Source organism: Bubalus kerabau, chromosome 5 (assembly GCF_029407905.1).
Source record: "Bubalus kerabau isolate K-KA32 ecotype Philippines breed swamp buffalo chromosome 5, PCC_UOA_SB_1v2, whole genome shotgun sequence".
NCBI lineage: Eukaryota > Metazoa > Chordata > Mammalia > Artiodactyla > Bovidae > Bubalus > Bubalus kerabau.
Window position 1 is genome coordinate 57,296,393 of NC_073628.1, and position 26,803 is coordinate 57,323,195.

Consider the following 26,803-nt stretch of genomic DNA (forward strand, 5'->3'; position numbering starts at 1 on the left):
TTCATGGGGTCACAAAGAGTCGGACATGACTGAGTGACTGAACTGAACTGAACTGGAAAATGTGAGTAAAATTTAAAAGCAAAATAAAAAGATTTCACAAGGCAAATAATTTTTCTAGCCAGTTAGTATTCTTTTAATTCCTTTTTATATCAACAATCATTTTACAATTTCCTCTTTTCACTACCTATCTCAACACAGGCTTTAAATATTTTAATGTAGATATATATCAAATAGCTGAAGGCCAGGTTTTAATGATAACCTTTGGAAAAGCTGAACTTTCCTTATCCACATTTGGCAGAGATGGAAATTTAATACATAGAGACTACCTCAACAGATGAGAAAGGAGGGAAGTAATTCAGAAAGTCATTTTATTAAAAATATTTATTTAAAAAAATACAATTGTCCATATCTAGTTGCACATACATCTATTAACATATCTATATAATTTTGGACTAGTAAATTTGATACAGTGCTTTCTTAAAGCCAGCTTGCCATTATACAAAGCAAATTCCTCTGTCAGTTCTTACATAAAATAGTTTTTTTAAATGTATTATCTTTCTAAAAAGATGCATATCATTACAGAATTTAACAATATTTTGTATAAAACTTGAAGCAATAGAAAACAAAGATCACCTGATTAGTTTTCAGAGCAATCCCTTACTCTGTCTGGAGATGCACTGAGTATTAACTACACTTTTTCCTCTTAAAAGCAGCATATTTTGAAGCCCTCAAAGTGTCAGCGCAGGCTCTTCCTCACCAACCTAGATTCTGTAAAATTTCTCTGCCACACACACGTAGAGCTAAGGCTCTGGCTAATCCTAATCACCTTAAGACAACACCCCTTGGTTTCCCAACAGGTAAGTCAGACCGCTCGGCTAGAGAGGTGGCAGTCTCTCTCCAGTTGCATCAATGATTGATGTGATTTTAATAAATGTAGGCAGTTACCGTCACTTGCATTGTTTTAGGAAAAAGAAAAGAAATGTGGTTTTAATACTTTGAAGGTCTCCCTCATGTAAGCTACACTGAAGTTAATCAAGACAAATTATTAATGACACTTTAGCAGTAATGCAGTCTTTTGGGTAGGTAGGTGTACACTGGCATTTTATGTAAGTATTCTGTTTATACAAAAGTAGAGGATACTAGATATTATGAGAGACAGATTTCAACAGAATAAACAAGGGGAAAAATAAACAATGAAGTAACTGTCTTCACAGCTGAAAGAATCAAAGTCTGAGGAGAGCACCCTGACAAGTTCTCATTACCACAGAGGCATGCTGAGACACATGATGTAAAGGATGCGTCTCTGTGTGTTAACACCAGAGCAGACGTGCTTTTTCTTTCTGACTTACAGATTCAGTGGGTGAAAATCAAAAGTTTAACATTATTTAATTTTCAAGTGATGTCCACACTTGAAGATCCAGTAGGACTCATAGAAAATTATTAGTTTGTTCTTCAAAACACAAGATTGTACACTTTTTTAAAAAGTCAACTTGATTATCTAGTGAAAAGTTTTTTCATTCTAAAAAACTAGTTTTAGTCAAAAATTGTATTTGCCTCAATCCAAAGCCCATCAGTAGCAAAATGACTGGACTGAGTTTCATATTTAATCTTCTCTACCCACAAAGATAAATGAAACTGCTAGAAGGTAAAAGTGAAAAAAATACCTATGATTGTGACTAGAAAAGGCTGAATGGCCAAACCAAATAAATAGGCCTCAAGTAATCAAAAATTAGTTGTATTCATTTCTGCCTTTACATATATGCATCTTAGTTAATTTCACATATATGTATCTTAATTTCACTAATACTGAACAGGGAAGTTCATACAATATGTTCCTTTATCACATAAGCAATGAATGTAATGTACACATAAACACCCTTGGTAATACTGCCATCAAAAACAAAAAGTATGAAATGTCTCAGAAGGAACTATGTCCCCTACATGATAGACAATAAGCAACAATGATTAAACAGAAAAGAAAGTTGGCAAGTTCACAAAGTTGAGTATAATGCACCAACTGCAAATTATTAAAAGTCATACATTTTTACAAAAGCACAATATTAAAAGATTGTACATTTTTTAAAGCATCCTAGTCAAAAGAGCATACCTTGCAGGGCCTAGAATGGCTCACTGGGTAATCCATTTATCCCTTATCCAAATAGTCTTAAGTTCCAGAAAGTATAAACAATAAACCTTAACGTCCCCGACCCTCAATATCCTTAAGTTGAAATTAAACAAAATAATCATTAAGTGCTTCCAGTTATTAAAAAACGAAACAGTGCTAATAATGGTGCCCCAAAAGTGCCAAGTAATGAATGTCATACCAGTACATGGCATTCCCACCCCTGAACTCTATGCAGGCTTGAACGATTCCACCAACTAGAAGTCAGGCCCAACCACAGGGCACCCCCACCCCCCAAACTTGTCCAGAAGATCCCAGGCCTTGTCTTCGCAGGGCTCATAATCCTTGGAGGGGACAAGAAGCAGAATGGGCCCTGATGAGATGGGAAACAAGGCAAAGCTAAGAACATGCAGCCCAAGATCCTCTGAGGTTTCTGTGAATGCTTTCTATGTATAGTTCAAAAGGATCAACAGGCTACAGTGCCAGAATCTCTCCACCACCAGCTCAGTCATAGTTAGATCTGTATTTTAGAAATACTGCATGTGGTATAAACATCCTCTCTGAGAAACTTAGAACACAATATAGCAAGGATTTTACACAAAAATGTAGAGGTTTTTAGAGAGACCTCCTTATTCGCTCAATAGTGCATGAGCGTAAGAGACCAGCCTATGGCGACTTTGCTTGAGTACGTCACAGGCAGCACTACACAGTATCCCTAAAGTGTCGGCAAGCAAGTTTTAAGGCCTATGATTCTATGCATTTAAAAACATGGAAATGTGCATTAATCTTTTAAAAAGTGACAACTGCAAAGTGCAGCCAATTTTTTCCTTAAGTTTTAGTATAAAATAGCCTAGGAACCATCCTACAGTAGGATGACCATGTTCCCTCTGAAACATAGATTTATTTATACACATACATACAAACACATACTCAAGTCAATAATTAGTACACATACACATGCACTCAGCCAATCAGAATGACTTGGAAAAAAATGCTCTGCTTTCCCAGTTAAATATTTTAAAATAAAAATTTAAGCCTCATAAAACTTCCTGATGTGTATTATACTCAAAAGATTAGAGTTCAAGAGACTTTCTATGCTTGATTGTATCCCTCATAAATTTTCTTGTTAAAGGTATCATTTAAAGTGTTAACAACTGCCTGAATCTCCTGGTTTCTATAGAAAGCTTAGAGCTACCCTTGCCCCTCTCAGATAAACCACTCTCATTTCCATTTTCATAATGGCTAAGTGCAGATCGCAGCACCCTAGAGATCACTGTTTTCTGCCAGGCTGTCAATCTATCACAATTTTTTTTTTCTTCTAGAAAAGGAGCTTGAAGAAACCGGCAGCTTCAAATGGAACATTTATACTACATCAACAACTCACCTTTTCAGATCTGCTCCATTTACAGGTAAAAACATGACTTTCCTTCTAACAGGTTCCACCAAGTACGAGAAATGAAATCAAACCGCCTTCTCTTCTTGCTTAATACACCACCACCCACAAGAATTCTAGATTCTAAGATTAAAACTTCAACCTCAGTAAGCACAGTTCTGTTGACATAGAAGAATAACAAGGCACCTTGTTTCAGGCAATGCAAGCAGCATTAAATACAGTAACAAAACACTCTGCTGACCCAAAACCAGGAAGATAACTAACAAAATACTTTCCACCCAACTGATTCTCTGGTCAGAGTACCTGGCTGGAACAATCATGGCTGGCCTCCACTTCATTACTATGAATTGAACAATTAACTTCTCAATTCCGGCCTATCACACCCTCAGATAACAGACCACCAACTCTGTGAGGCGTCTAGCTTTCATACTGGAAAGCGGTCCTTCACTCAGAACTCCAGGCTTCTGCACAGAGACCTACACTTGTCACCATGCTTGTTTACATAGCTAAGAATGCTGCCTCAGCACAATTCTAGATTTCTGGCATAGGCAAATAAAATATATATACAGTAAATGAAGTGATACACAGAACAGGCTCATCAAGAAAGTATTTCTTCAGACACCAAAATGTTACCAAAATAATAATAATAAAAACTGAGTAATGCAGCAAGAAAATGGAGTTGTTATGTATTTTAAAACAAAGCAACTTGAAGTAATTCTGAAATTGTTGGTAAAATATAACAATAATAAGGCCAAAAGAAATTTGTGAGTGGCCAGTAAATTTTAAAGTCATCTAATATGAAAAGTAAAGAGACAGCCACACTGTCAACAAACAGTAAGCATGAAGCTCTGTAAAACATTTGGTAATGGGTTATTTACCAACGTATGAAAAAGAAACAGCAAATTTCAGAAAGCTGATGACAAGCTCTGCTGAAAAGTTCCTAATCTCTTCTAGAGATTTTACATAAAAATCAGATCAAATATGTAAAGGATTTCCCCATATATCACAACCAAAACTTTTTTTTTCAAGATCAGACGGAGGAACAATATGCTGAGTCCGGGGTCTTTAAAGCAGAGTGTGCCCCAGAGGGTGCACAACACAATCTACTGGATGCAGGAAGAACGTCAGAATTTCTACTCAAGATTTATTTTTATATCATCCTTAATTTCTGTTTTTGTGTTTAGCAGTACATAACCTGACAAACATACACACAAATTTGCAATAGGGGATTGTGTTCAAAGCCTTTTATTGATGAAGGTGTGTGTTCAAAAAGCTTAGAGAATGTTTCTCTGAAATGCCAAGGAGTGGCTCTAATGGGCCTAAATTGATTAGAACTGACTTGGAGAACTTCAGGATCGTAACACAAGTTCTGAGATGAGCATGAAATACTGTCATCAGAGTGGACAGCACAGTGTAACATCAACAGCCTGCAGTTTCGGCTCCAGAGTTCCAAGCCTCTGACCTACATGTCCCTCCAAACCTGAGTGACACACAGGATGAAAAAACTAGAAATCATGCCATGTAAATAGATAAAACAGTCAGTCTAGCCCTCTTTTTTTTTTTTTTGATCTCTAATAGAGTATGTAAATCTTCAAGGAATTCTTTGAGTGTAAAAAAAAAAAAAAAAATCCAGTGTTAAAAAAAAAAAAAAATCCAGTTCCATTTTACTATATAGGCTCATGGGCTTATTTTCCCCATCAAAATCTAAAGAAAAAGTCACATTACCTGTATTTTAGCCACCAAAATATAGAAAAATTAAACCTATATTTTAACTCTTAACTCTAAGAAGCTTAAGGTTGATCTTTTGAGGGTTTTTGGATTCTTCCATCATGTATAAATTTTTTCAAAAATCAATGGAAGTTTCCACCTTTGTTTGAATACAAAAATATGGCCATGAAGAATATTACATCACAAAAGCACTATGACAAACCAAAAGGAAAAAATTATTTTAGAAATTAGGTGACAATCCACCCAAGGGCAGAATAAACTCAGTGGTTCACTGGCTGAGTGTGTGGCCCTGAGCCCCCTGTGGGCATCCCTTCTCAGCTCCAAGGTGGTGGCCTAAAGTCAGCCACAGGGGAGTCACTTACACCGCAGAATGGACTCAGCAAATGCTACAATTTAAGGCCTTTTCCCCTTCAGACAGCCTGGTAGTTAAACACCTCCCAGCACACAACTGATTTAGATACCAGCCAGAGCAAATGAAAAGCTAAGCTAATCACAGCAGAAGCTGCAAAAGTTCACTAAACCTGCTCCCCTATTTTAACCTGGGCTACTTCTGCCTACCAGCATTCATCCTGGCAAAGTGACTAGTGATGGATACCAGCTACAGCTACCAAATATAAGCCTCTCCAGTGAATACTGATCTGAAGTGGTATGTCACCTTTTGATACTAAGAAGAACTCTGTGGATGTTTCAAAATCAGAGACTTTCCCAGGAAGGAGGTAGTTTACAAATAGAACAGCCTGCCTCATACACTTCACTATGGTTGCAGTTTTATTTCACTTAAAAACATGAACACATACACACACACACACCAGCTTCCCCTAAATAGTTATCTCAAAGAAAAAGCAGATCATCATCAACCTCGTAAGGCCCACACCTCTCAGAGACTTCCAGGAGAGGTTTACAGGCAGAGGACTCACTAAAACTGGTTCCTAGGAAGTTGCTTTGACTGAGTTTTAATAGTGCTGTTGGTTCCCAGGCACACTTTTACTGAAACAGTTCGTTATCAAAGATACTATCTGTGAAAACAAACCAATGGCTTTTCTCCTTTGATTCAAAATAAAATACTCTTTGTGCTTTCAAAAATTTAAATACTAGTTAAATCAAGCCATCAATATTTACTTATCTAATGTATAAAATGTGAATTAACCTAATAAAACTAGTCCAAAGCGCTGCTGAGCAGTCTGATTTCAAAAAAGCATGCAAACTACATGATTCAGTGTGGGAGAAAAATCCAGTATGTCTGTTCCCCATCACTATCGAACAGTGCCTTTCAACACTGCTATTGCACATCTCAGGAACAGAACTTTTCAGCTGATAACCACAAATTAAACAGTAACAGGTCTCCAACACTACAAATATAAAGGCAGCTCCCTGAATACCATCCTTCTGCTACTAATGAACTAGCACAGGCATCTTATACCAGAGTTTCTCTATCCTGTATAAAACAAATTTCAAGCAAACATATACAACTGGGAGATGCTGGTTTATAGCCGTGTCACTTTGAGCCCTCAAGTCCTTTACTACTTTTATATACCATTTAGTTCAAGTTGTTCAATTATAGGAACTATTTCTAGGCTTAAAAGATTAGTTTAATGGGCAGGGGTGATTTGGGGGGGGGGGGGTCGGGTGGCTGCAGCATATCATCTAATCCTGGACTTTAAAGCCAAATTTTTCAAAAGACTCCACTGTGATGTTGGCATCAAATCAGCTTAGGGGTTCAAAAAATCTGTCTGTACCTGGCAGTGATGACTATATGCTAACATTTCACAAATCTGGCAGAGATGAAGGCCTACATTTTTTACTACTAATATGAATAATCCAGTCCCTATGTATGAGCACTTCCAGATGAGCTTTGCTACTTCCTAATTTAAAAAAAAAAAAACCAAATAAGTGTATTTTTACCTCACTACAGAGTTAAAGAGTTCACTTTGCTTTTTATCTTCCTAATTAAAACTATCACAACCTCCAACAACTTTAAATTTAAAAGATAAATAGTACAAAATGGGATAAAATGAACAGAAAAAAGGGTCCTTCACAATGGGTATCTTCTAACTGGGAAACGCCTACATGTTGTTTCAAGTTTTTTCAATTGAATCCTTGACTCAGAGATGCCTCAGACTCTCAAATCCCAGGTTCATCCCCCTAAAAGCCATCATTTACCATAAGTATTCCATGGGTGTGGAATCATACCAGCAGATGACATTTCTGTGCCAGAGGCCCCATATTCTCACTGTTTGTTCCAAATACTGCCTTAAGCCCCAGGTTTAAAAAATCTTATGTGGGAATAAACTAGCTCCATGCTCTGTTCAGATTCAGGCAAGATCATACATAGGGCTAAGGGAACCACCCTGAATAAAAGTAAATAAGGTAACTGTTTGTGGAGTTGCTTACATACATTATACTTCACAGCAAAACAGAATATCCCCAATAGTCCTGCTCCAATCTTACTTCGCGTGAATAGGAATGATTCTTTTCCTCCACTGCTTATGCACAACTCACTTTTAGCATTCAACAGAGCACATCTAAGTCCTAAAGATATGGCTAATTTCATTTAACCAGTATTTCTTTATATAATATGCTCAAAGCACAACTGCCAAAGGGTCCCAATAAGGCAAGAGGAGTAACTTTGTTCTTAATTCTCTTGCAAAGCATAGCTTGCTGCTAAACCCCATTAAAAATTTCCTTAACACAAGGTTCAAAATATTTTTTAAAAAGAAAGAAAGAGGAAGGTGGAGTTTGGACTCCAATTAAGGCATTTTTATACACAGTCTACCTTGAGTCCTATTCAAAGGGAATCCTAAAAAGCATTTTAATGGGGAACGGCAGAAATCATAACAGTCTATTATCAGCACTGTGAAGTATCAATCCCTCACTTTAAATGTAATCATGTTGAATGTCTTTCTCTTTCCTTATTCCTTGATTCTCTCGTTCCACAAGTGCATAGGTTATGTTTTCTGTAGATCTGGGGAAAATGGGCCAGGGGTAGAAGGTCCATCCAGGCCAGGCAGAGTGAACGGCCCATGACTGTTCAGCACAGAAGGAAACTGAGAAAGAAAATAAAACACATTACCATCCTATTATGCAGCCCTGAACTTCCCTTTCTGCCCCTGTTCCACTCCCTAAGGCAGGGCGCTGCAGCCCCCGCAGCGGCTCATGGGACAAAGGCAGCGACTGCGTACCCCGCAACAATACGGTGCCACAAGGACGGTGAAGAAGGTGTTTGTCTGACTATTAACACTCTCCAGCCTACCCTGATGCAATGTAAAGAACAAATCTATACTTTTCCTTAGATGCTAAAGTACACAGGTTCACACCTGACTTCGAATGAAGGTTATAGAAAGTTCAGTCAATGATAGCAGGCACACTGTAGACTATAATTCAGTCATATAGCAAATCACAGACTGTCAAAAAGAGGTCCAGGAGGAGATGCCCATCTCATACCTGCTGCAAACAGTTGCAGGGTGCTCATCCTAGAAAAGCACTCCCCATCATGTATTCTGAGACCAAATCTGTATGGAGATTCCAGGCTGAAGCTACATGAGCACTATGGCTTTCTCTATATAAATCAATTATCTCTTTGTGAGAGGCGAACAAAAATGTAAAAGGAAAATATGGAAAATTTTCCATACTCTTTCTATTCAGCAATTTAGAAGCTTCTGCAAAAATAATTGCATTAGTAGAAAGATTAAAAAAAATTTTTTTCTTTCCCCACCCCTTACCATTTCATTTTCAAAAGAACAAATGAAAATTTAAATTACAAAATCTAAGAAAATCTCCCAGGGAGTCACCCTGGAATAAGTGAATGAATCAATATAAGAAAGCTGACCAAGTTATAAAGTCTAGATAGTTTAGGCAAAATAATGGTTTACAGCTATGAGATCTTTCTTAATAAGATTTTCGTTAAGAGGTAATGCAATACTCATTTTTAAAATATATACATGTATATTTAAAATGCTGATGAGTATCGGTTCTGAGTAACAGGAAAATGGGAGTATTTGATAATACTATTCTCAAGAGTTTTTTCTATTAAAAAAAAAAATCCTCGGTTAAAAGGGGAAATCTATGTGCAGAGAATGCCCCCAAATATATATACATACACACACACACACACACACACTTTTTTAGAAAAGAGGATTTCCAGCATTTAAAATGATTTAAAAAACTGGATGAGCTCAAAATCTACTACTATTGAACAATTCTTAGTCTAATTCAAATGTATGGAATAGTAAACAATGAAAAGGAAACTCTGCTGTGAATATTTATCTGAGCTATGTGCGGGCCAGAAAATTTACACTTAGAAATTCAAAAGTAAATCTAAGGAACACTTTTTAAATAGAAGTTTTGCCTTTTTGCCTCTCTGTTCATTTACCACACCCCAGTTACAAAAGACAAGCTTCTGTGTAACTTACCTGAAAAAGTGTGTTAGCACCTTGTAGTCTGGCTGGACTCACAGGAGCAACAGGGCTGAGAGTACTCCAAAAGTGGATACTGGAGAACAAGGGGCTTGGAGTCAGTAAGATGGGTGTCTGCAATATACAAGCCAAAAATATAACTAAATGGCTTATCAGGATTATGTTTTACCCTTGTAATAATACACAATTAGCCCTGAACCCAAATATTGTCCTATTCTCCATTCCAAATATCTCCAAGTCTAAAATCTTATCCTCAGGAAACAGTCGGAAATTACTTTTACAACCCAGAAAAGAAAAAGGTCAAAGTATTTTCTAAACTGTTTCTCGTACAATCTTTGTCAAATAGAAAAACAAAACCAATATGAATTCAAGTATGGAAAAATAATGGGTAACTGAGTCACAAATATGCTTTCCCCTTAACAATGAGTAGGTACGTGTTTAAATGTTCTATGAGACGAAAAAGTTAAGAAACAGCTAATGTTAGCTAACTGTAAAACTTGTTATTCAACATCACACCATGTTTATTAAGGTCCGCAGGATCTGTTATTTTCTAACGTGAGATTGTCGCTGTTGTTTTATAAGACCACCCCCCGCCTCCACCAAAGAGAGAGAGAGATAGAATATACTTATTTTCTTTAGGAGAAAGTGGAAAAATTAGGTTACTTTCACAGGGTCACATATAAACTCTCTAAAGCAAAACTACTATGTAGCAGAATGAGAACTGAGGTTATAAATTCTGGATTTGTTTTAAAAGATGAGAAAAAACAAGATAAATGGTGGCACTAAGAGGAAAGAGAATGTTACCTGTGAAAAAAGTGCTGGCGTAAGAGAAGCTGTAGGGAGAGATGGGCTTAATATTCCCAGTGGGCTTGGATCACTGCCCGTGATCACAAGGGTCGGTGCCAGCTCTAACCCTTTGGGTTTCTTGGACCTCGATGAATTATTTGTTTTGTCCTTTTCTAGCAAAGCTGAATCCTGGTCTTTAGGCTCCAGGGACAAGTTCTCTGGAAGCTGCATTGGCTGAGAAGCCACTGATTCCATGTCCGTGTCCATGTCTGGGTTGCAACTCAGCGGTGGTGAAGGAGTTCTAGGAGGCTCCTGCAGAGGGGACACAGACGAAACAGGAGGTGTGGTGGTAAAAGGGGCAGTCACTCCTGATGCAGAAGTTGGTGCTTCCAGGGAAGGCAGTCTGGGGGAAGCCAAAGTCTCCAACGCTTGGATAGTTTCTTCTGAAGATGGAGCAATACCCGGGCCAGCTGAAATGGAGGCAGCAGGAGGTTCAACTGGTGGCTTTTTAGAAGGTGTTGTTACAAATTTGATAACAGATGGAGTTGGCTCCTGAGGAGACTTTTTCTCTGCCAATTTCTCAGCCGGATTCTCAACCTTTATAGATTTGAAAAGCTTCCTATTGGAGGAGTTCAAAGAGTTGAGAGTAAAAGAAGAATATAAGCCGGAGTGTATGTAGTCATTGCGGCTCGAGGTCTTGGCACCAGGCTGTGGTGGCTTCTCTTTCCCGCCATTCTCCACATCTTTGGAACTGCTGCTGCTGAGCTCACTGAGGCTTAAAGCTTCACACTCCCCCTCAACCCTGCCCACTGTCATTGGGTCCATGTTCAGAATCTCTGGGTATGAGACAAACTTGTACACAAACTTCTGACCATTCACTTTTTTAATGATATTCTGTAGATAAATAAAATAAGCACTCAGACTTTCTTAAACTTTTCTTAAGCATTTGTTAAAACCTTACCCCACCCCCCCAAAGATCATGAGAAAGCTGACTGAATGGGGTTCTCTATTTGATAGGTAGTTTACTTGAAAACTTCAAAATCACCTAAATTTATCCAGCCATACCAAACACAGTTCCAACCATTATGGAGTGCAAGTTAAAAACATTTAAATGTCTTATTAACAACTGAACTAATATGTTGCATAAAAGCTGAAAGATTTTAATTGCTTAACTCCAAAGGTACAAAAACACTCACATCCTCAGGAAGCAAAAGGAATTTAGAACATTACTTCTAAGGTTCCTACTTCCTTCAGAAACTCGAGCTGTTTCTTACCTCATCTCTCCACACAGGAAAGCTGATAATATCAACACTCAAAGGTGAAAGAAATTAAGATCCCCGCTTCTCACTCTAATTCTCTTCATTTGAGCATTTTATTTTACTTCCGTGCCCAAGAATGTATTCAAAATAATTGGAAATTACAAAAAAATTTTAACTAAGAAATCAAATCTAGGTATTAACAGTTATTCTTTAAGGTATTGTGTTCTGAGTTAAACTAAACAGTAAAAATTAAGTACATCTAAAAAAACAGTATGAGATAATTTTTAAAGTAAATGAGCAACTGATCTGATCTGATGATATAAACAAGAGTATTTATGCTATAGAATCTCAAATTTCCTTTTCCTTATTCTAACTCTATAATCATTTTTTATTTAAAGACAACTGCAATTAGGAATAAAATATGTGCATAGGAGTCCGGTACTGAATATGAATTTGCAGAAATACACTTAGAACATTTACATCTTTTATTCTAATTCCAAGCTGCTGAAGCTGTAAAATAAATTGAGTTAAAACCAAAACAGTGATCATTTCACAACGCATACAAATATTGCATCATTATGCGGTACACTCAAAAGCAATATGTCCATTACACCTCAATTAAAAAGTTATTTTAATAACTAAACAAACCACAACATTAGTATGTCTAACCTCAACAGAAGAGAAGGAACAATTTTTGTTTCGAGGTGGATATGTATTACCTTCACATAGTAGTATCTGAGGGCTCGGCTGAGTTTGTCATAATTCATATTAGGCTTGTTCTTTCGAATGCCCCAGAGACGAGCCACCTCTTCTGCCTGCAAAAGCTTGAACTCCCCATTATTAGAGGTCCAGCAGATCATGTGGTCGTTCTGAGGCTCCTTTAGGAGCTGAAGGAGGAACTGCCACAGGGTGATAGCACTGTCCATAGCAATGAGCTGAAAGAGGCAACACTGTATCACATACTGTTTTAAGCACTTTAAATGCATTAGACTATTAATTGTTCATTTCATCCCCACAAGAATCCTTAAGACAGATACTACTGCAGCCTCATTTTATATGTGAAAAAACTGATTCATTACAGAGTTAAGTAACTTGTCTAAGCTCACACAAGTAAATGGTGGAGCTGAGATTTAAACCCAGGCAATCTGAATACAGACCCAAACTCTTAAACATGCAACACTGCTTAAGAAAAGTCTTGTTATGAGATAAAGCTAGTTTCATAAATTACAGGAGCAGACTGATGAATGCCAACCAGTGCAGTATCACTGTTACTAAATTTTATCTTAAAAACTCACTGTCAGGACTTCTGGGGGCCCCGGGGCTAAGACTCCGTATTCCCAATGCAGGGGGGCTAGGCTGGTCTGTGGTCAGAGAACTTGGGCACACATGCCCCAACTAAGAATCTGCATGTCACAACTCAAACCTGGTGCAGCTAAATAAATAAATAAATATTTAAAAAACAACTCATCATCATATTCTCTGAAGTGAAGTGAAGTCGCTCAGTTGTGTCCGACTCTTTGTGACCCCATGGACTGTAGCCTACCAGGCTCCTCTGTCCATGGGATTCAGGAGTGGGGTGCCATTTCCTTCTCCATATTCTCTGAGGTGACTGCCATTTCAGCATCTATCTATACTAGCCCAGTTGATTTATATGCCAGGATGTTCTGTGTGTCTCAGGGTGGCCCAGAGATAGGGGGAATAGTTTCCATTATAATAAATGTAATTTTCATAAAAGTTGACAGCACTGAAAACTCAGCAAAATGTTCCCTAATTTACAAGTTCTGCCACCATTCTGTCCACAGGAAGTCCACCTGTACACAGATCCTTTTATTTGATTAGCAACCTTTATTTGATTATCAAGATTGGAACTGAAAAACCTTTCAATATCTCAAGTTTTAAGATCTTCCTGTTTAGGCCAGTGTTTCTTAAATTCAGCACTATTGATATTTTGGGCCAGATAATCCTTTTGTTCTTGGAGGCTGTTTTGGCATTGCAGTTTAACATCCCTGGCCTCTACCAACCAGATGCTGCTAACACCTCCTGCCCAATTTGGCAATTAAAATGTCTACACACATTGTCAAACATTCTGGGGGACAGTATCATCTCAGTTAATAACCACTGGTTTAGGCAATGGAGCGGCAGGGAAATGTTCTCTCAAAGTTATTTTCCTCACAAAACTTTAAAACATCTTGTTTCTAAGAAAGAAATTTTTAGGGTGGAAACTCTGGCCAAATATACATAAGCGCATCCTAAAACGTCTATAAGGGAACTTTACACATACACACACATACACAAAACCTTCCTGTTTTCAGTCTGTGAATTAGATCTCACTGGATCAGAACAGAAATTAAGTCAAATCAATTCTGTTAAAATACTATAAAAACAGATAAATTGGACAACAGCAAAAATTAAAACTTTTGTGCTGTAAACAATATCATCAAATGAGAAGACAATCCTTGGAATGAAAGAAAGCATTTTCAAATAATAAGGCTCCTTCATCAAAAAAATATAAAGAGTTCTTACAATTTAAAAAAATTGAAAATAAGCAAAGGATTTGAAAAGACATTTCTCCAAAAAGTAATACAGGTAGCCAATAAGCACATGAAAAGATGTGACTAGTTATTAGGGGAATAAAGATCAAAACCACACAAGATACTGCTTCACACCTACTAGGATGGCTATGATCAAAAAGGCAGGTGATGGACCTCCCTGGTGGCTAGGAATCTGCCTGCCAATGCAGGGGACGTGGGTTCGATCCCCGAAGACTCCACATGCCTCAGAGTAACTAGCTGTGCGCCACAACACTGAGCCCATGTCCCACAACAAGAGAAGCCACCGCAATGAGAAGCCCACACACCACAGCTAGAGAGAAGACCCAGCAAGGAAGACACAGCAAGGAAGACCCAGCGCAGCCAAACAAAAAAGATGATAAGTATTGGCTAAAACGGGGAGAAAAGTGAAACCCTCATACATTGCCAATGGGAATGTAAACTGGTACAGCCACTTTGGAAAACAGTTGCAGCAGTTCCCCAGAGTTAGCATATGACCCAGTAATTACACTCCTAGGTATATATCCCAGAGAAATGAAAATATATGTCCACACAGACATTTATAAGCAGGAACGTTCAGAGTGGTATTCATAATATCCAAAAAAGTATAAACTACCCAGATGTCCATCAACTAATGAGCAGACAAGCAAAACATAGCCTTTCCCTTCTCCAGGGGATCTTCCCAACCCAGGGATCGAACCCAGGTCTCCCACATTGCAGGCAGATTCTTTACCAGCTGAGCCACAAGAGAAGCCCAAGACTACTGCACTGGGTAGCCTGTCCCTTCTCCAGCACATCTTCCCAACCGGAATTGAACCAGGGTCTCCTGCATTGCAATTCTTTACCAACTGAGCTATCAGGAAAGCCTCCATATAACCCCATAGTGGAATATTAGCCAGAAAAAGGAATGAAGTACTGATATGGGCTAGTTCAATGGATGAACCTTGAAAACATTAGGCTAAGGGAGGGAAGCCAGCCATTAATCTGAATAGGCAAAAAAAAAAAAAAAGCAGACTGGTGGTTGCTTAGGGCTGGGAATGGGGGATGGGTGTGGAAAAGAAAAGGGGAGTGACTGTTAATGGGGTGATGAAAACATTCTAAATTTAGATTGTGGTAGTGGCGATACAACTCTGGGAATATACTAAAACCACTGAACTGTACACTTCAAGCAAATTTTACTCTATGTGAAATATATCTCAATAAAAACGTTAAAAACAAACACTCCAAACAACACAAAAGTTAGGCCTGAGAAACCTAACTCTAACAATGCACAACTCAAAAAGGATGGGATCCTTAAGTCAACGATGTCTGCTTTCAAAAAGGCCAGAGATGAGCAACTATATCGTAAGATATCTCAGTAATTTTTCTGAGACATTCAAAATGTCCTCCTATTATTCTGTCATAAATTTGAAGCTGGTTATACAGAGATACCGTCGTCCAAAAGTAGAGATGAGAAAATAATTAAGAATAAAAAAAGGGAGATGCCTCCCAAAGTTAGGGAGTTAACGGAGAAACTGAGGCCATGAATCCAAGTCTCTTTCATCACAGTCATGTACTCTGTCCCCAAGGGAAACCACTTTCCTAGATGGATAAGAGCATTCACATTACCTAGGATTGTAAAGAAGTATTACATTGTATTACATTGTTAGATAATAACTGACAATAATGTACAAATATGAAGTGCTACTTTAATGCTAAATAACCATGTTCACTAGAAAACAGCTTTCTAGAGCCTCACTTAAGCTGGATTAAAACAGTGGTTTTATACTATATCCATCAAGTATAGTTGGGGGGGAGGGGTCCCCTGTCATTGCTCTTAATTTACCAGAGAGGCTTTTCTTCTAATGGTGACTGTCATGGTAAGTTACTTTTAAACTATACGTTTACCACTTAAACAATTATTTGTTAGTCTAAATCTGTTACAACTATTCCCTAGTAAATTTCAGCTTAACCAAAGACCCCAAGTCTTTTCATTTCCAGACACCATCTTCATGTTAAGAATGCTTACAGCAGGGTATGGGTGAGAGAGACGATGAGGGTGACAATGCGGAAGCTAGGAGGAGGGGAGGCAGGAAAGGACAGACAAGCAGAGAACTGGAGTATCAAGACTATTACAGGTTTGGTGCCTATAATTTCATTTGTTTTTGGAAAAATTCCCCAAACCAAATCCTAGCGTTTTATGCCTATCTTGCAGATAATGCTTGAGCCCTACAGGTTTATAATGGCTAAGCAATACGTACAAAACGACAGAAATAACAGTGAATATTTCCGCAACAATCACACAAGAGTCATCCTGAGCAAATGGGAAGTGTTCCCAAGGTGGTGCGGGTTTAATTTCCACCTCTCCCTTTGGTTATTAGGGGAGAGTGTGGATTGAGCTTGAGTAAGTTCCGGGAGTTGGTGACGGACAGGGAAGCCTGGCATGCTGCAGTCCATGGGGTTGCAAAGAGTCAGACACGACTGAGAGACTGAACTGAACTCAACTGTGGACTGAGCCAAATCCTGGTGGAGCTGTTGGATACTGCACGGCAGAACCTAACTGTGTGGAAAACGCTGAAGCTTCTGTAGTACTTGACAGTATGTCTAGGATAGAAAATTATTGTGAAAGAAAATGGGCACTGTGGTTTTGGACTGAAGTACTGGAAAAAATTTTTTTTCTATTGGGAAAAACTAACGAAGACGTAAAATGGACATCCTCAGCAGGTACTTTAAAGGAATATTTTACTCATTCAACTTTGATATGTTTATTCTTTGATTGAAAAGGCGGTGAACCACTGGGCACATAAGCTGAACCTCTTCATTTGCGTTCCTAAAAGTGTGCCATTGATATGAAATTCAACGATTTCTTCAGCCGTAAAAGGGAATTAAAGTAAAAAAAGTCAGAAGTTACTTAAAATTACAAAGGTGAAATAAAGAGACACAAATATTTAATATTTTTATTCTTATTCTTATCAAAAGAAACCCAAATCCTTTTTCTTGAAAACCTTTTCATGAAAACCTCAATGTTTTCACAACTACAGTTTTCCCCAAAATTTCAGTTTTAACGAGTTTTTTAGAAGTAGTATAATGAGGAAGAGAAATACTTAACTGATCCAAATGAAGGAATCTGATTTTTGAGGGGTTATATATGGAAAACATAATTGATTCTAACACTTAAAATGGAGAAGGAAATGGCAACCCACTCCAGTGTTCTTGCCTGGAGAATTTCATGGGCAGAGGAGCTCGGTGGGCCACAGTCCATGCAAAGAGTCTGACAGGACTGAGCGACTAACACTAACTAACTCATACTTAAAAGACAGTAGATTAATCCCTGTGCTAAAAGGAAAGAAGGAGCATATTGGAAGTAACTCATTAGGGAAAGGAAGTCTCTACAAAATGAAACCTTTTCCACCCTAAACATGTTTATCATACACACAGCCCAGTTGCTGTGGTGACCCATAGCCCCACTATTTTTCAGAAACAGTAGCTAAGACCCAAAAAATAAATGTCTCCAAATTCAGAGTGCTGCTTAAGTAAAACAGAAACAAATTATAAAATGCATTAAGGCGAATTTTGAGTTAAAATCTTTATATCTGTCAAAAAGTAACCTGGTGTATCTAACTATTCAGTACTCTATACCAACAGAATACTAAAAGTGTACTATTACAATAAAAACTTTAAAACATTTCCCTAAATGGATTCCACTTAGGCAGTTTTAACGTTTAAATAAAATCAAAGAGGGGAGAGTTACTGACGGGGAAAACTGAATCACAATAGGTTTTAAAGAAAATACCACTGACAGTCTTAAACACTGAAGTACCAAGTTTTCCACGCAGTGGGACGGTGAGTGGAAGAAGGCAAAAGGAGAGGAAGAAGGATCTTACACACCAACCAAAGAGATGGGTGAACCGTTCTGATGAGGGATTAAACTCGGAAGTCTTTTTTCTTTAAAAGCCCTAAACTTCAAATACCAATAGCCTGGGGGGCGGGGGGTGGGAGCCAACCGTGTATCTCTTGACTACCTCGGTCAACAAGGTCCTTTGTTGCTTGCCCAGGTCAGTTAACATTCAGCCCCCAAAAGATGTTTCCAACTGGTTTTCCCAAGAAAGAAGCCTCGAGGCAGCTGTGTACTAACCGGAAAGAAACGAGGCGAGAGGGTTGGCTGGAAAGAAGTAGAAAAAGAACTGAAAGTCGACGCCGGATGAGTTATGAGCGTGGGGAGAGGAAGAAACGCGGAAGACCGCGTGCCCCCGGGGAGATCAAAGTCCGGGCCCGGGTGAGCACCGACTCGCTGCGCTTTCACTTTCCAACTTCCTGTCACCACAGAAAGCCAGAGACGCTCCCCTCGGGCCCTCCCCTCCGCCACCCCGGCGAAAAAAGAAAAGAATAAAAAAACACTGCCACCTTTGGCCCCAGGGGCCTCGGGGGACCAAATAAGGGGCGAAGGGAGCGAGGCGGGTCTGTCCCGCGCCCACCGGCCCGCCAGCGGGCCGGGCCGGGCCCCCCGGGAGCGCGCCGCGGCCCCGCGCCCGCTTCCTGAGGTGCGGCCAGTCCCCCGCCCCGGCGCCCCGCCGGCGGGGGCGGCGACCGCGGGACCCGGACGCGGACGCTCACCGAGGCCACGCGCGGGGCTCCCTCCGGGTCTCCGCCTCCAACAAGACGCTCCTCTCCTCACGCCGGGAACTCGAGGACGGCACGGCAGCCGCTGCGACCCTCGCGGCGGAGCCGGAGAAGGCGCCGGCGGCCGAGCCGAGCCCGCCGGGTGCCCGCAGCCGCCCGCATCTCCCGCCGCCGCCGCCGCAGCGGCTCGTCGCGCCCCTCCCTCCCCGCCCCCGCACGCGGCGGCGGCGCGGGTCGTCAGGGCCGCTACCCGCCGGGCGCGCGCGCTCTGGGCGTTCCTCGCCGCGGCTGAGCCTCCCAGTCGCTCCGCGGCCGCCGCCTCTCTCGAGCCCCCCACGGCTGCGTCGGGGGCCCCTCCCGGCCGCCGAAGCAGCTGCGCGTCACTTCCGGAGGCGGGAAGGGCGAGGCCGGCCGCTGAGGGGCGCTGCCGGCCGCCGCCTACTGCGTCCGCGGGGTACCGGGTGAGGGGTGCGGGCGTGAGGGAAGCCGCCACCTGGGCTTCCCCGCGTTGCTCTCTCCGCCGGACCGCTAGCGGTTTCTGCTCCCTGAGGCGCGCGGTCCAAGCCAGCACGCCAGAGCTGCCGCTTGGGTCAGGACTTCGGAGGGCCTCGGTGTCTGCCCCGCCCGAGGGAAGGGGTGGCGCTCACTGAGTGGCTTCCAGGGGGGCGCGTGTGTCGTCGCGAAGCTTGAGTGTGAGGGCTTTTTCCCTGCAGGCCGCCCGTCCTGCCTTCCTGGCAGGGTGGACGGAGAGGTCGGAACCGCCACAGCTGTCTCATGGAAGTGCCAGGCCCCAGGGCGCTGTGAACAGCTGATACACGTTCAGTCAGCCTTGTGGCCCTCTAGCCCCGGGGCTGACAAAGGGAAACACTGGTCAAGTGGGGAAGGCTCCTTCTGGCGTTGGAGTCATAGACCTGGAATCCAGCCGTGGCTCTGCCTCTCACGAGCTCGCCAATCTTTAAGAACTTTCTTTACCTCCCGAAACAATTTCATCATATGTAAAATGGAGAGAACCCAAGTATAATCACCTCGCGGAGTGTCTAGCCCATCAGTTCGGTTCAGTTGCTCAGTCGTGTCCGACTCTTTGCTCATTAAATACAATTCTTAAGGAACCAGGTCACACTCGGTACAACTACTTGAACAGTATAGAGGCGGAAGGTGTATAGAGACTGCTGAACAAAACCTCCAAGAAATATACTCTGTATCCCACTTAACAGGAAGCCAACAACAAGCCAGTCCAGTGTCCAGTTACTAGCTTTAAGTCCCTTCACCTCTCTGAACTTAAGTCCCCCTCATATAAGATGAAGATCGTGTACAGCACTGCTGAGAAGATAAAATAATAAATGATGATGCCATTTAAAAAAAATGCATTTACTGGGCTGTGCCAGGTCTTAGCACACAGAATCTTATAGTTGCGGCCTGTGGGATCTAGTTCCCTGATCAGGATGCAGCCTGGCCCCCTGCATTGAGAGTATGGAGTTTCAGCCCCTGGACCGCCAGGGAAGTCCTGAGGTCATTTATGTTTGCCTCCTCAGCTCCACAGTTGATTTCTCTGTGGCGGCACAGAGAAGCTTGCAGGATCTTAGCTCCCCAACCAGGGAGTGAACACTGGCCACGGCAGTGAAAGCAGGAGTCCTAACTACTGGACTGCCAGGGAATTCCTCCTGGTAAAATTAATTGAACTCAGTGAAACGTGATCCTCTCAGGGAACTCTAATACTCTGGAATGACCTACATGGGAGAAGGTTAAAAAACAGTGGTGAAGTGAAAGTCGCTGACTCCTGTCTGACTTTTTGTGACCCCATGGACTTCTACAGTCCATGGAATTCTCCAGAACAGAATACTGGAGTGGGTAGCCTTTCCCTTCTCCAAGGGATCTTCCCAACCCACGGGATCAAACCAGGGTCTCCTGCAATGTGGGCGGATTCTTTACCAACTGAGCTATCAGGGAAACCCTAAAAAAGAGTGGATATGTGTAACTGATCTACCTGGCTGTACAGTACAAAGTAACAACATTGTATATCAAGTATACTCCAATAAAAATTAATTTTAAAAAGCTATCAGAAAATACTATGAATAATTTTATGAAGATATATATGAAAACTTAGTTGAAAAAGTTCCTAGAAAAATTATGGATTTAAAAGGAAGGAAGGAAGGAAGGAAGGAAGAAATGTGATCTTACTATCCCTTTGAAGCCTTTTGGAAGAGAATCATCACTTACTTTGATTTCCAACCTTCTCCACCATAATACAGAGTGATTATAACGCACAAAGGTATTCATGAAAAAGCAACAACACCTAAAGATGTTAGGCTTTAAAAAATAATTTTACCACATATTTTCATAAAGAAATGTGTTCTACAGGGCTTCCCTGATAGTGCAGTTGGTAAAGAAATGTATTCTACAAATGAACCTATCTATGAAACAGAAACAAAATCAGGGACTTAGAGAATAGAATGGTGGTTGCCAAGGGGTGGGGGTTTGGGACCATGAAAAAGAATGTAAATATATGTGTATTGAGTCACTTTGCTGCACAGCTGTAATTGCTGCTGCTGCTGCTAAGTCGCTTCAGTCGTGTCCGACTCTGTGCGACCCCATAGACGGCAGCCCACCAGGCTCCCCCGTCCCTGGAATTCTCCAGGCAAGAATACTGGAGTGGGTTGCCATTTCCTTCTCCAATGCATGAAAGTGAAAAGTGAAAGTGAAGTCGCTCAGTCGCATCCGACTCTTAGCGACCCCATGGACTGCAGCCTACCAGGCTCCTCTGTCCGTGGGATTTTCCAGGCAAGAGTACTGGAGTGGGGTGCCATTGCCTTCTCCGCAGCAGTAATTAACACCACACTATAATCCAACTAAACGTCAATAAAAAATTAAAAGAAATATATGTTTTTTGAGACTGACATACTGCCTACTGTGCTAAGGAGGCCACTAAGAAATGTGTTTTAAAAGGAGCATGCAACACCTGAAAAGAACTAGGGCTCCTGAGCCCTTCAAGATTTTTCCTTACAACAACTTCCATTTTAGAAACCAAGAGGGAAAAATAAGAATTATTAAGGTAGACTATTTAAGGTACACCCATTGGAAACATTAGGTTATGGGAAGATTTCATTTTGAAGTCCCATACCAAGAACAGTTAAGGGCTGTAGACGCTCCTTTACAGATTACCCTGCTGTGCCCAAAGTAGCAGTAAACTTCGCATTCAGCCTCAGGGTCTTAGTTGTATCATAACCCTGGAGACTGAGCTGCCAGTATTGTCAATTGCTGTGTATTTTTGGAAAAGAGCCTACTTTGGGAGTGCTTAAATTAGTCATAGCAAGTCTGTCTGCTTTTAAATTGACTGGATATTTTGTTTGTTTGTTTCAACACAGTATGTGCTGACAGCAGAGAAACTAGAAGAAAAATGGATTTCAGAGTAATTAATTTTTTAAAAAGTTTATTAATATGCCTGTTTTCCCCATGCGGGATTCCATAAATACATACTCTCTCTCCAGGGTTCCTTACACAACAGATGGTTCTGTTTTTGAAAACTCCATGGTGGTTATGTTGGTCAACCAGAAAGACTGTGCTTTTTTGTTATCTTGTTTGTCATTTTCCCACCAGATAGATGGATTCTCATTCTTAACTACTCAGGGCTATCTCACATATAATTTGCAGATTTTATGCAGTATTTAAACACGTGTTTCTGCCTGACATGTCCTAGAGTGTCAATTATCCCAGACCTGCCACTCCAGTTCCCCTAACGTAGTTACATTTCTAAGAAACCGTAAGTTATGATCATTTCTTCTTAAGGCAACTTCCTGATCCCTCTCTTCTATTTCACTACCTCATCATTACCCTAAGTTAGCTCAGGCAGCCCTCTGTGTCCAGGGGTTCCACATTCATGAATCCAACTAAACTTCTGGGGAAAAAATTCCAGAAGGTTCCAGAAAGCAAAGCTTTAATTGGCTGCACACAACTATTTACATGGCATTTACATTGTATTAGTATTATAAGCAATCTAGAGATAATTTAAAGTATATGGGAGGATGTACTTTATATTCAAATACTTTATATATGGGGCTTGGGCATCCTCAGATTTTGGTATCCTCAGGGTTCCTGGAACCAACCCTCCACAGATCATGAGGGATGAATGTATCCTGTTTTCTTAAAGAGATGTTTCATGGACCCTGACTTACTGAGCAAACATGGAGACAGCCAGTTGACCTGTGCGTCTTCCAGGCAATGTCTTACAGCACACAAAATGGAGAAGAGATAACCTTCGACCAAAAGGAGCACCAACAACCCCAGGCAGGGACGGATCTGAGGCAAATCGCTCCACATCTGATATGAAAGAAGAAAAATCAGGGGTCTCTGGCATCTAGCCAAAGCTTGATCCTCCTGAGGAAATCCTCTTGAGGAAATCCTAGGAAATAACATCCTTATCTTTTCTGGGCCTCCCTTTCAACATTGTTAAAAATAAAGTCATACCTTTCACTTCTAGTGTGTGGTGCATAGAGTGAAAAGAAAAAGATGGCTGATCAAACAATGCCTGAACTCCTATTAAATGATCCTGCAGTTACTATATTTGTGAAGACTGAAATCATAGAGGAAAAGTTATCTTTGAAAATAAAATGCATGCTCAGTTCAATTCAGTTCAGTTAGTCATGTCCAACTCTTTGCGACCCCATGAATTGCAGCACGCCAGGCCTCCCTGTCCATCACCAACTCCCGGAGTTCACTCAAATTCACGTCCATTGAGTCGGTGATGCCATCCAGCCATCTCATCCTCTGTCGTCCCCTTCTCCTCCTGCCCCCAAACTCCTCCCAGCATCAGAGTCTTTTCCAATGAAAATGCGTGCTAGCTGTCTATCAAATCTGGCAGCATTTGCTAAGCCCACTACCTATCAAGGACCTAAAATTCACCAAAGACAATCAATGAAATGAAAGTTAGAAATGTCTTTTCACAAAGACTATTATTCTTGACAAAGATATTTCCTCTCCAAGTAAATAAGTAAGTAAGTGAAAGTCACTCTGTCGTGTCCGACTCTTTGCGACCCCATGAACTACACACTCCATGGAATTCTGTAGGCCAGAATACTGGAGTGGGTAGTCTTTCCCTTCTCCAGGGGATCTTTCCTACCCAGGGATTGAACCCAGGTCTCCCGCATTGCGGGCAGATTCTTTACCAAGTGAGCCACCAGGGAAGTGCTTCCTCTCCAATAATAAGACTTATAATCAGAGAATATTCAAGGTCCAGAGAGAAATCCATGAAAAGCTCTTTGGACAAGGTACTTGTGGCTTCTAGACTATGAGGAAAGCTCATGGCAACATCTTTCAGCCCAAGCTGTAAATTTCACACAGAACATTGTTTTTCTCAGAGAGGACATGATGAGACATGAGTTACTGCAGTTACGTGCCTGGGGCATAACGATTATCTAATATATTTAATGACTCGTCATAAATACACCTCAGGAATAACTTCATATAGCTTTCATCTTTAAAATTTACACCCAGGCTACTTCTTTCTTCCTCCACTATATTTTTAATCTAAAATAATTTTATTGGTCTTTGATAAATGTACTTTTTCCTAGGCTTATGAAAATTGATATGAAGTGTGTTCTAGAGAAGAGGAGGGAACTTGATTCCTAACTACTCTTTAGAAAAGATATAGCTCAATTGACAAAAGCTCATGAAATCTACTTCATGTGTAACGTACAAGATTCTGGGTGGCTTGTCCAACTCCTTGTAGGATCGTATTGCTCTGAATTTTAAACTAGAAGTTTTGTTTCCTCTCTTGCATATATTATGATAACTGGCTGTAAAATTTTTCTTTTTCAATTACAATTAATTCAGAAACCACTAATTCAGCATAATACTCACCTGTTTATTGCAGGAAAAACTCAAAGAGGCTTTGTTCTTTTTTCTAGAAACTTTCAGTCTTGATCAGTGATACTGACACCCTCAGAGACTATCACCATGTACAACTCCCTTGGTAGTTTTTGAGTTCTTCCACACTTTTTTCTTTTGACCCCATTGGCAGAGACAGAATTCACTGAAGGACCCAGAGATACTGGGCAAAGCAAAGTCAGCCTGACAAATGAAGGGGTAAGTGCAGTTCTAAACAGGGTTTCTTGTGGTGAGGCAGGATTGGGAGAGGGAATGAAATTACCACCTCCCACCACATTAAGGAACATTTCCTGAAAGAGGTGGAGTTTGAAAGACTTGGTGCTAATTCAAAAATGTGTAATGCCTGCTTTTTTCTTCCTTGCTTTATTTATCCAGCTGCAAAACAAAATTAGTTTTGCTGTGCTAGAGAACTTAGCTTGTGAGTTGTGTACCCAATTCAGAAGTGTGACACGGCCACCAGCTTCCCTCTCTCAAGGGAAGGAAATTTGAATTCTGTTTGGGCTCAACCCTGTGAGGTGGGAAAATTACTGGGTCTGGAGGACTTTTTTCCTCACCTCTCTCTCTCTCAGCTTCTCCTCATTCCTGAAAAAAATGCAGTTGTGATGCATATAACTGATGAAATATGTCTAGAAATCAGATTCCAACAGGAAAACCCTGAAGAAGAGGGAGAACAAGGAGTCCTGCCCATGACAGAAAAGAAACCAAAGGCAGGGTTGTGTGGAGTAAGGAGTTCGGGTTAGATTTTCTTTGGAACTGTATCCCTCCCCACTTTATGCACACTTTCTCTTCGCTTCTTTGCTTCCTCTCCACCTCCCACCATAGGCTTTTCTCGCAGCCTTATTTTATTTATTTTTTTTGTTTGTTTGTTTTGTTTTTTTTTTAATTTTATTTTATTTTTAAACTTTACATAACTGTATTAGTTTTGCCAAATATCAAAATGAATCCGCCACAGGTATACATGTGTTCCCCATCCTGAACCCTCCTCCCTCCTCCCTCCCCATTCCATCCCTCTGGGTCGTCCCAGTGCACCAGCCCCAAGCATCCAGTATCGTGCATCGAACCTGGACTGGCAACTCATTTCATACATGATATTTTACATGTTTCAATGCCATTCACAGCCTTATTTTAATTCCTGTCTATGTTTCGTTTCCCTTTATACCTCTATTTACTAAGCCTGCCAGTGGCTCCCTTGAAAACACATTAGCCATGACAGTGGTCCTTGGCCCTGAGATGATGCCATATAAACTTTTTTTAGCGTTAGCCATGAGAACTGCTGTAGGTATGTCAGCAGACAGACAGATGGCCAAGCCAAGTCTCTTCTCTTTAGAGGTTTCTGATAGAGGAGGGAGCAAAAGTCACTATGACATAGGAAAGCATGCCAAATGGGGGCAAAAACAAGTTCTGGGAGGCGAGGGTACCATGGACAGGAGGTTCCTCATGTTCTCCATGGACATCCAGGGTGTCTAGGGTTTAGAGAAAGGTGGGGAGGGGATGTGCAGGAAAGACATTCTGCTTGGAATGCCTTTTCCCCTGCCCTTCCCTACCTGGCTATCTTCTACTTTAGGCCTCAGCTCAGATGTCACCTGCTCCAGGGAGTCCTCCCAAGCCTCCAGGCTGGGTCTGTGACCTCCAGTATCTCCCGTCGTATCCAGTACTAACCCTGTCTGTGGCACTGACCTGAAATTTCTTTTTTGCTTAAAATAATTGTGTTTATTTTTGGCTCTGCTGGATTTTCGTGGCTGCGTGGGCTTTTTTCTCTGGTTGTGGTAAGCGGGGGCCACTCTCTAGTTGTGCTCAGGCTCCCCATTGCAATGGCTTCTCTCGTTTTGGAGCACAGGCTCCAGGGTGCACAGGCCTCAGTAGCTGCAGCACGTGGGCTCAGTAATTTCAGGCCCCAGGCTCCAGAGCACAGGCTCAGTAGTTGTGGCACATGGGCTTGGCTGTTCCACGGCATGTGTGATCTTCACAGTTCAGGGATCGAACCCATGTCTTCTATATTGGCAGGTGGATTCTTTACCACTGAGCCATCAGGGAAGCCCCTGAAATTTCTTATTTGTCTCTTTAACCTTTGGATG

The 26,803-nt window shown here is 41.0% G+C and overlaps 1 protein-coding gene across 2 annotated transcripts; it reads right to left on the reverse strand.

Moving 5' to 3' along the window:
• Window positions 1-356: 356 nt before the first annotated feature.
• ELK4 (ETS transcription factor ELK4) lies at window positions 357-19,058 on the reverse strand. 2 transcript variants are annotated; one of them, XM_055581749.1, is made up of 5 exons: window positions 18,843-19,058; window positions 12,420-12,635; window positions 10,460-11,335; window positions 9,653-9,769; window positions 357-2,495 (listed from the first exon to the last, which is right to left on the reverse strand). In XM_055581749.1, the coding sequence occupies exons 2-5, from the start codon at window positions 12,624-12,626 to the stop codon at window positions 2,319-2,321; spliced, it is 1,377 nt and encodes a 458-aa protein (XP_055437724.1). In that variant the 5' UTR covers window positions 12,627-12,635; window positions 18,843-19,058; the 3' UTR covers window positions 357-2,318. The 2 variants fall into 2 exon arrangements, with proteins under 2 accessions (XP_055437724.1, XP_055437725.1); XM_055581750.1 differs by having other exon boundaries at window positions 2,386-8,287; window positions 18,843-19,057.
• Window positions 19,059-26,803: the final 7,745 nt, after the last annotated feature.

What these genes read in the sequence shown, in the direction of transcription:
- ELK4 (XM_055581749.1), bottom strand. Translation starts at nt 12,626, where the DNA reads ATGGACAGTGCTATCACCCTGTGGCAGTTCCTCCTTCAGCTCCTAAAG. An exon ending in TCAGATACTACTATGTGAAG is followed by an intron (nt 11,336 to 12,419) that starts GTAATACATATC and finishes ATTTATCTACAG; the next exon opens with AATATCATTAAAAAAGTGAA. An exon ending in GTGCTAACACACTTTTTCAG is followed by an intron (nt 2,496 to 9,652) that starts GTAAGTTACACA and finishes CCATCTCATCAG; the next exon opens with GGCCCATTCTGCTTCTTGTC.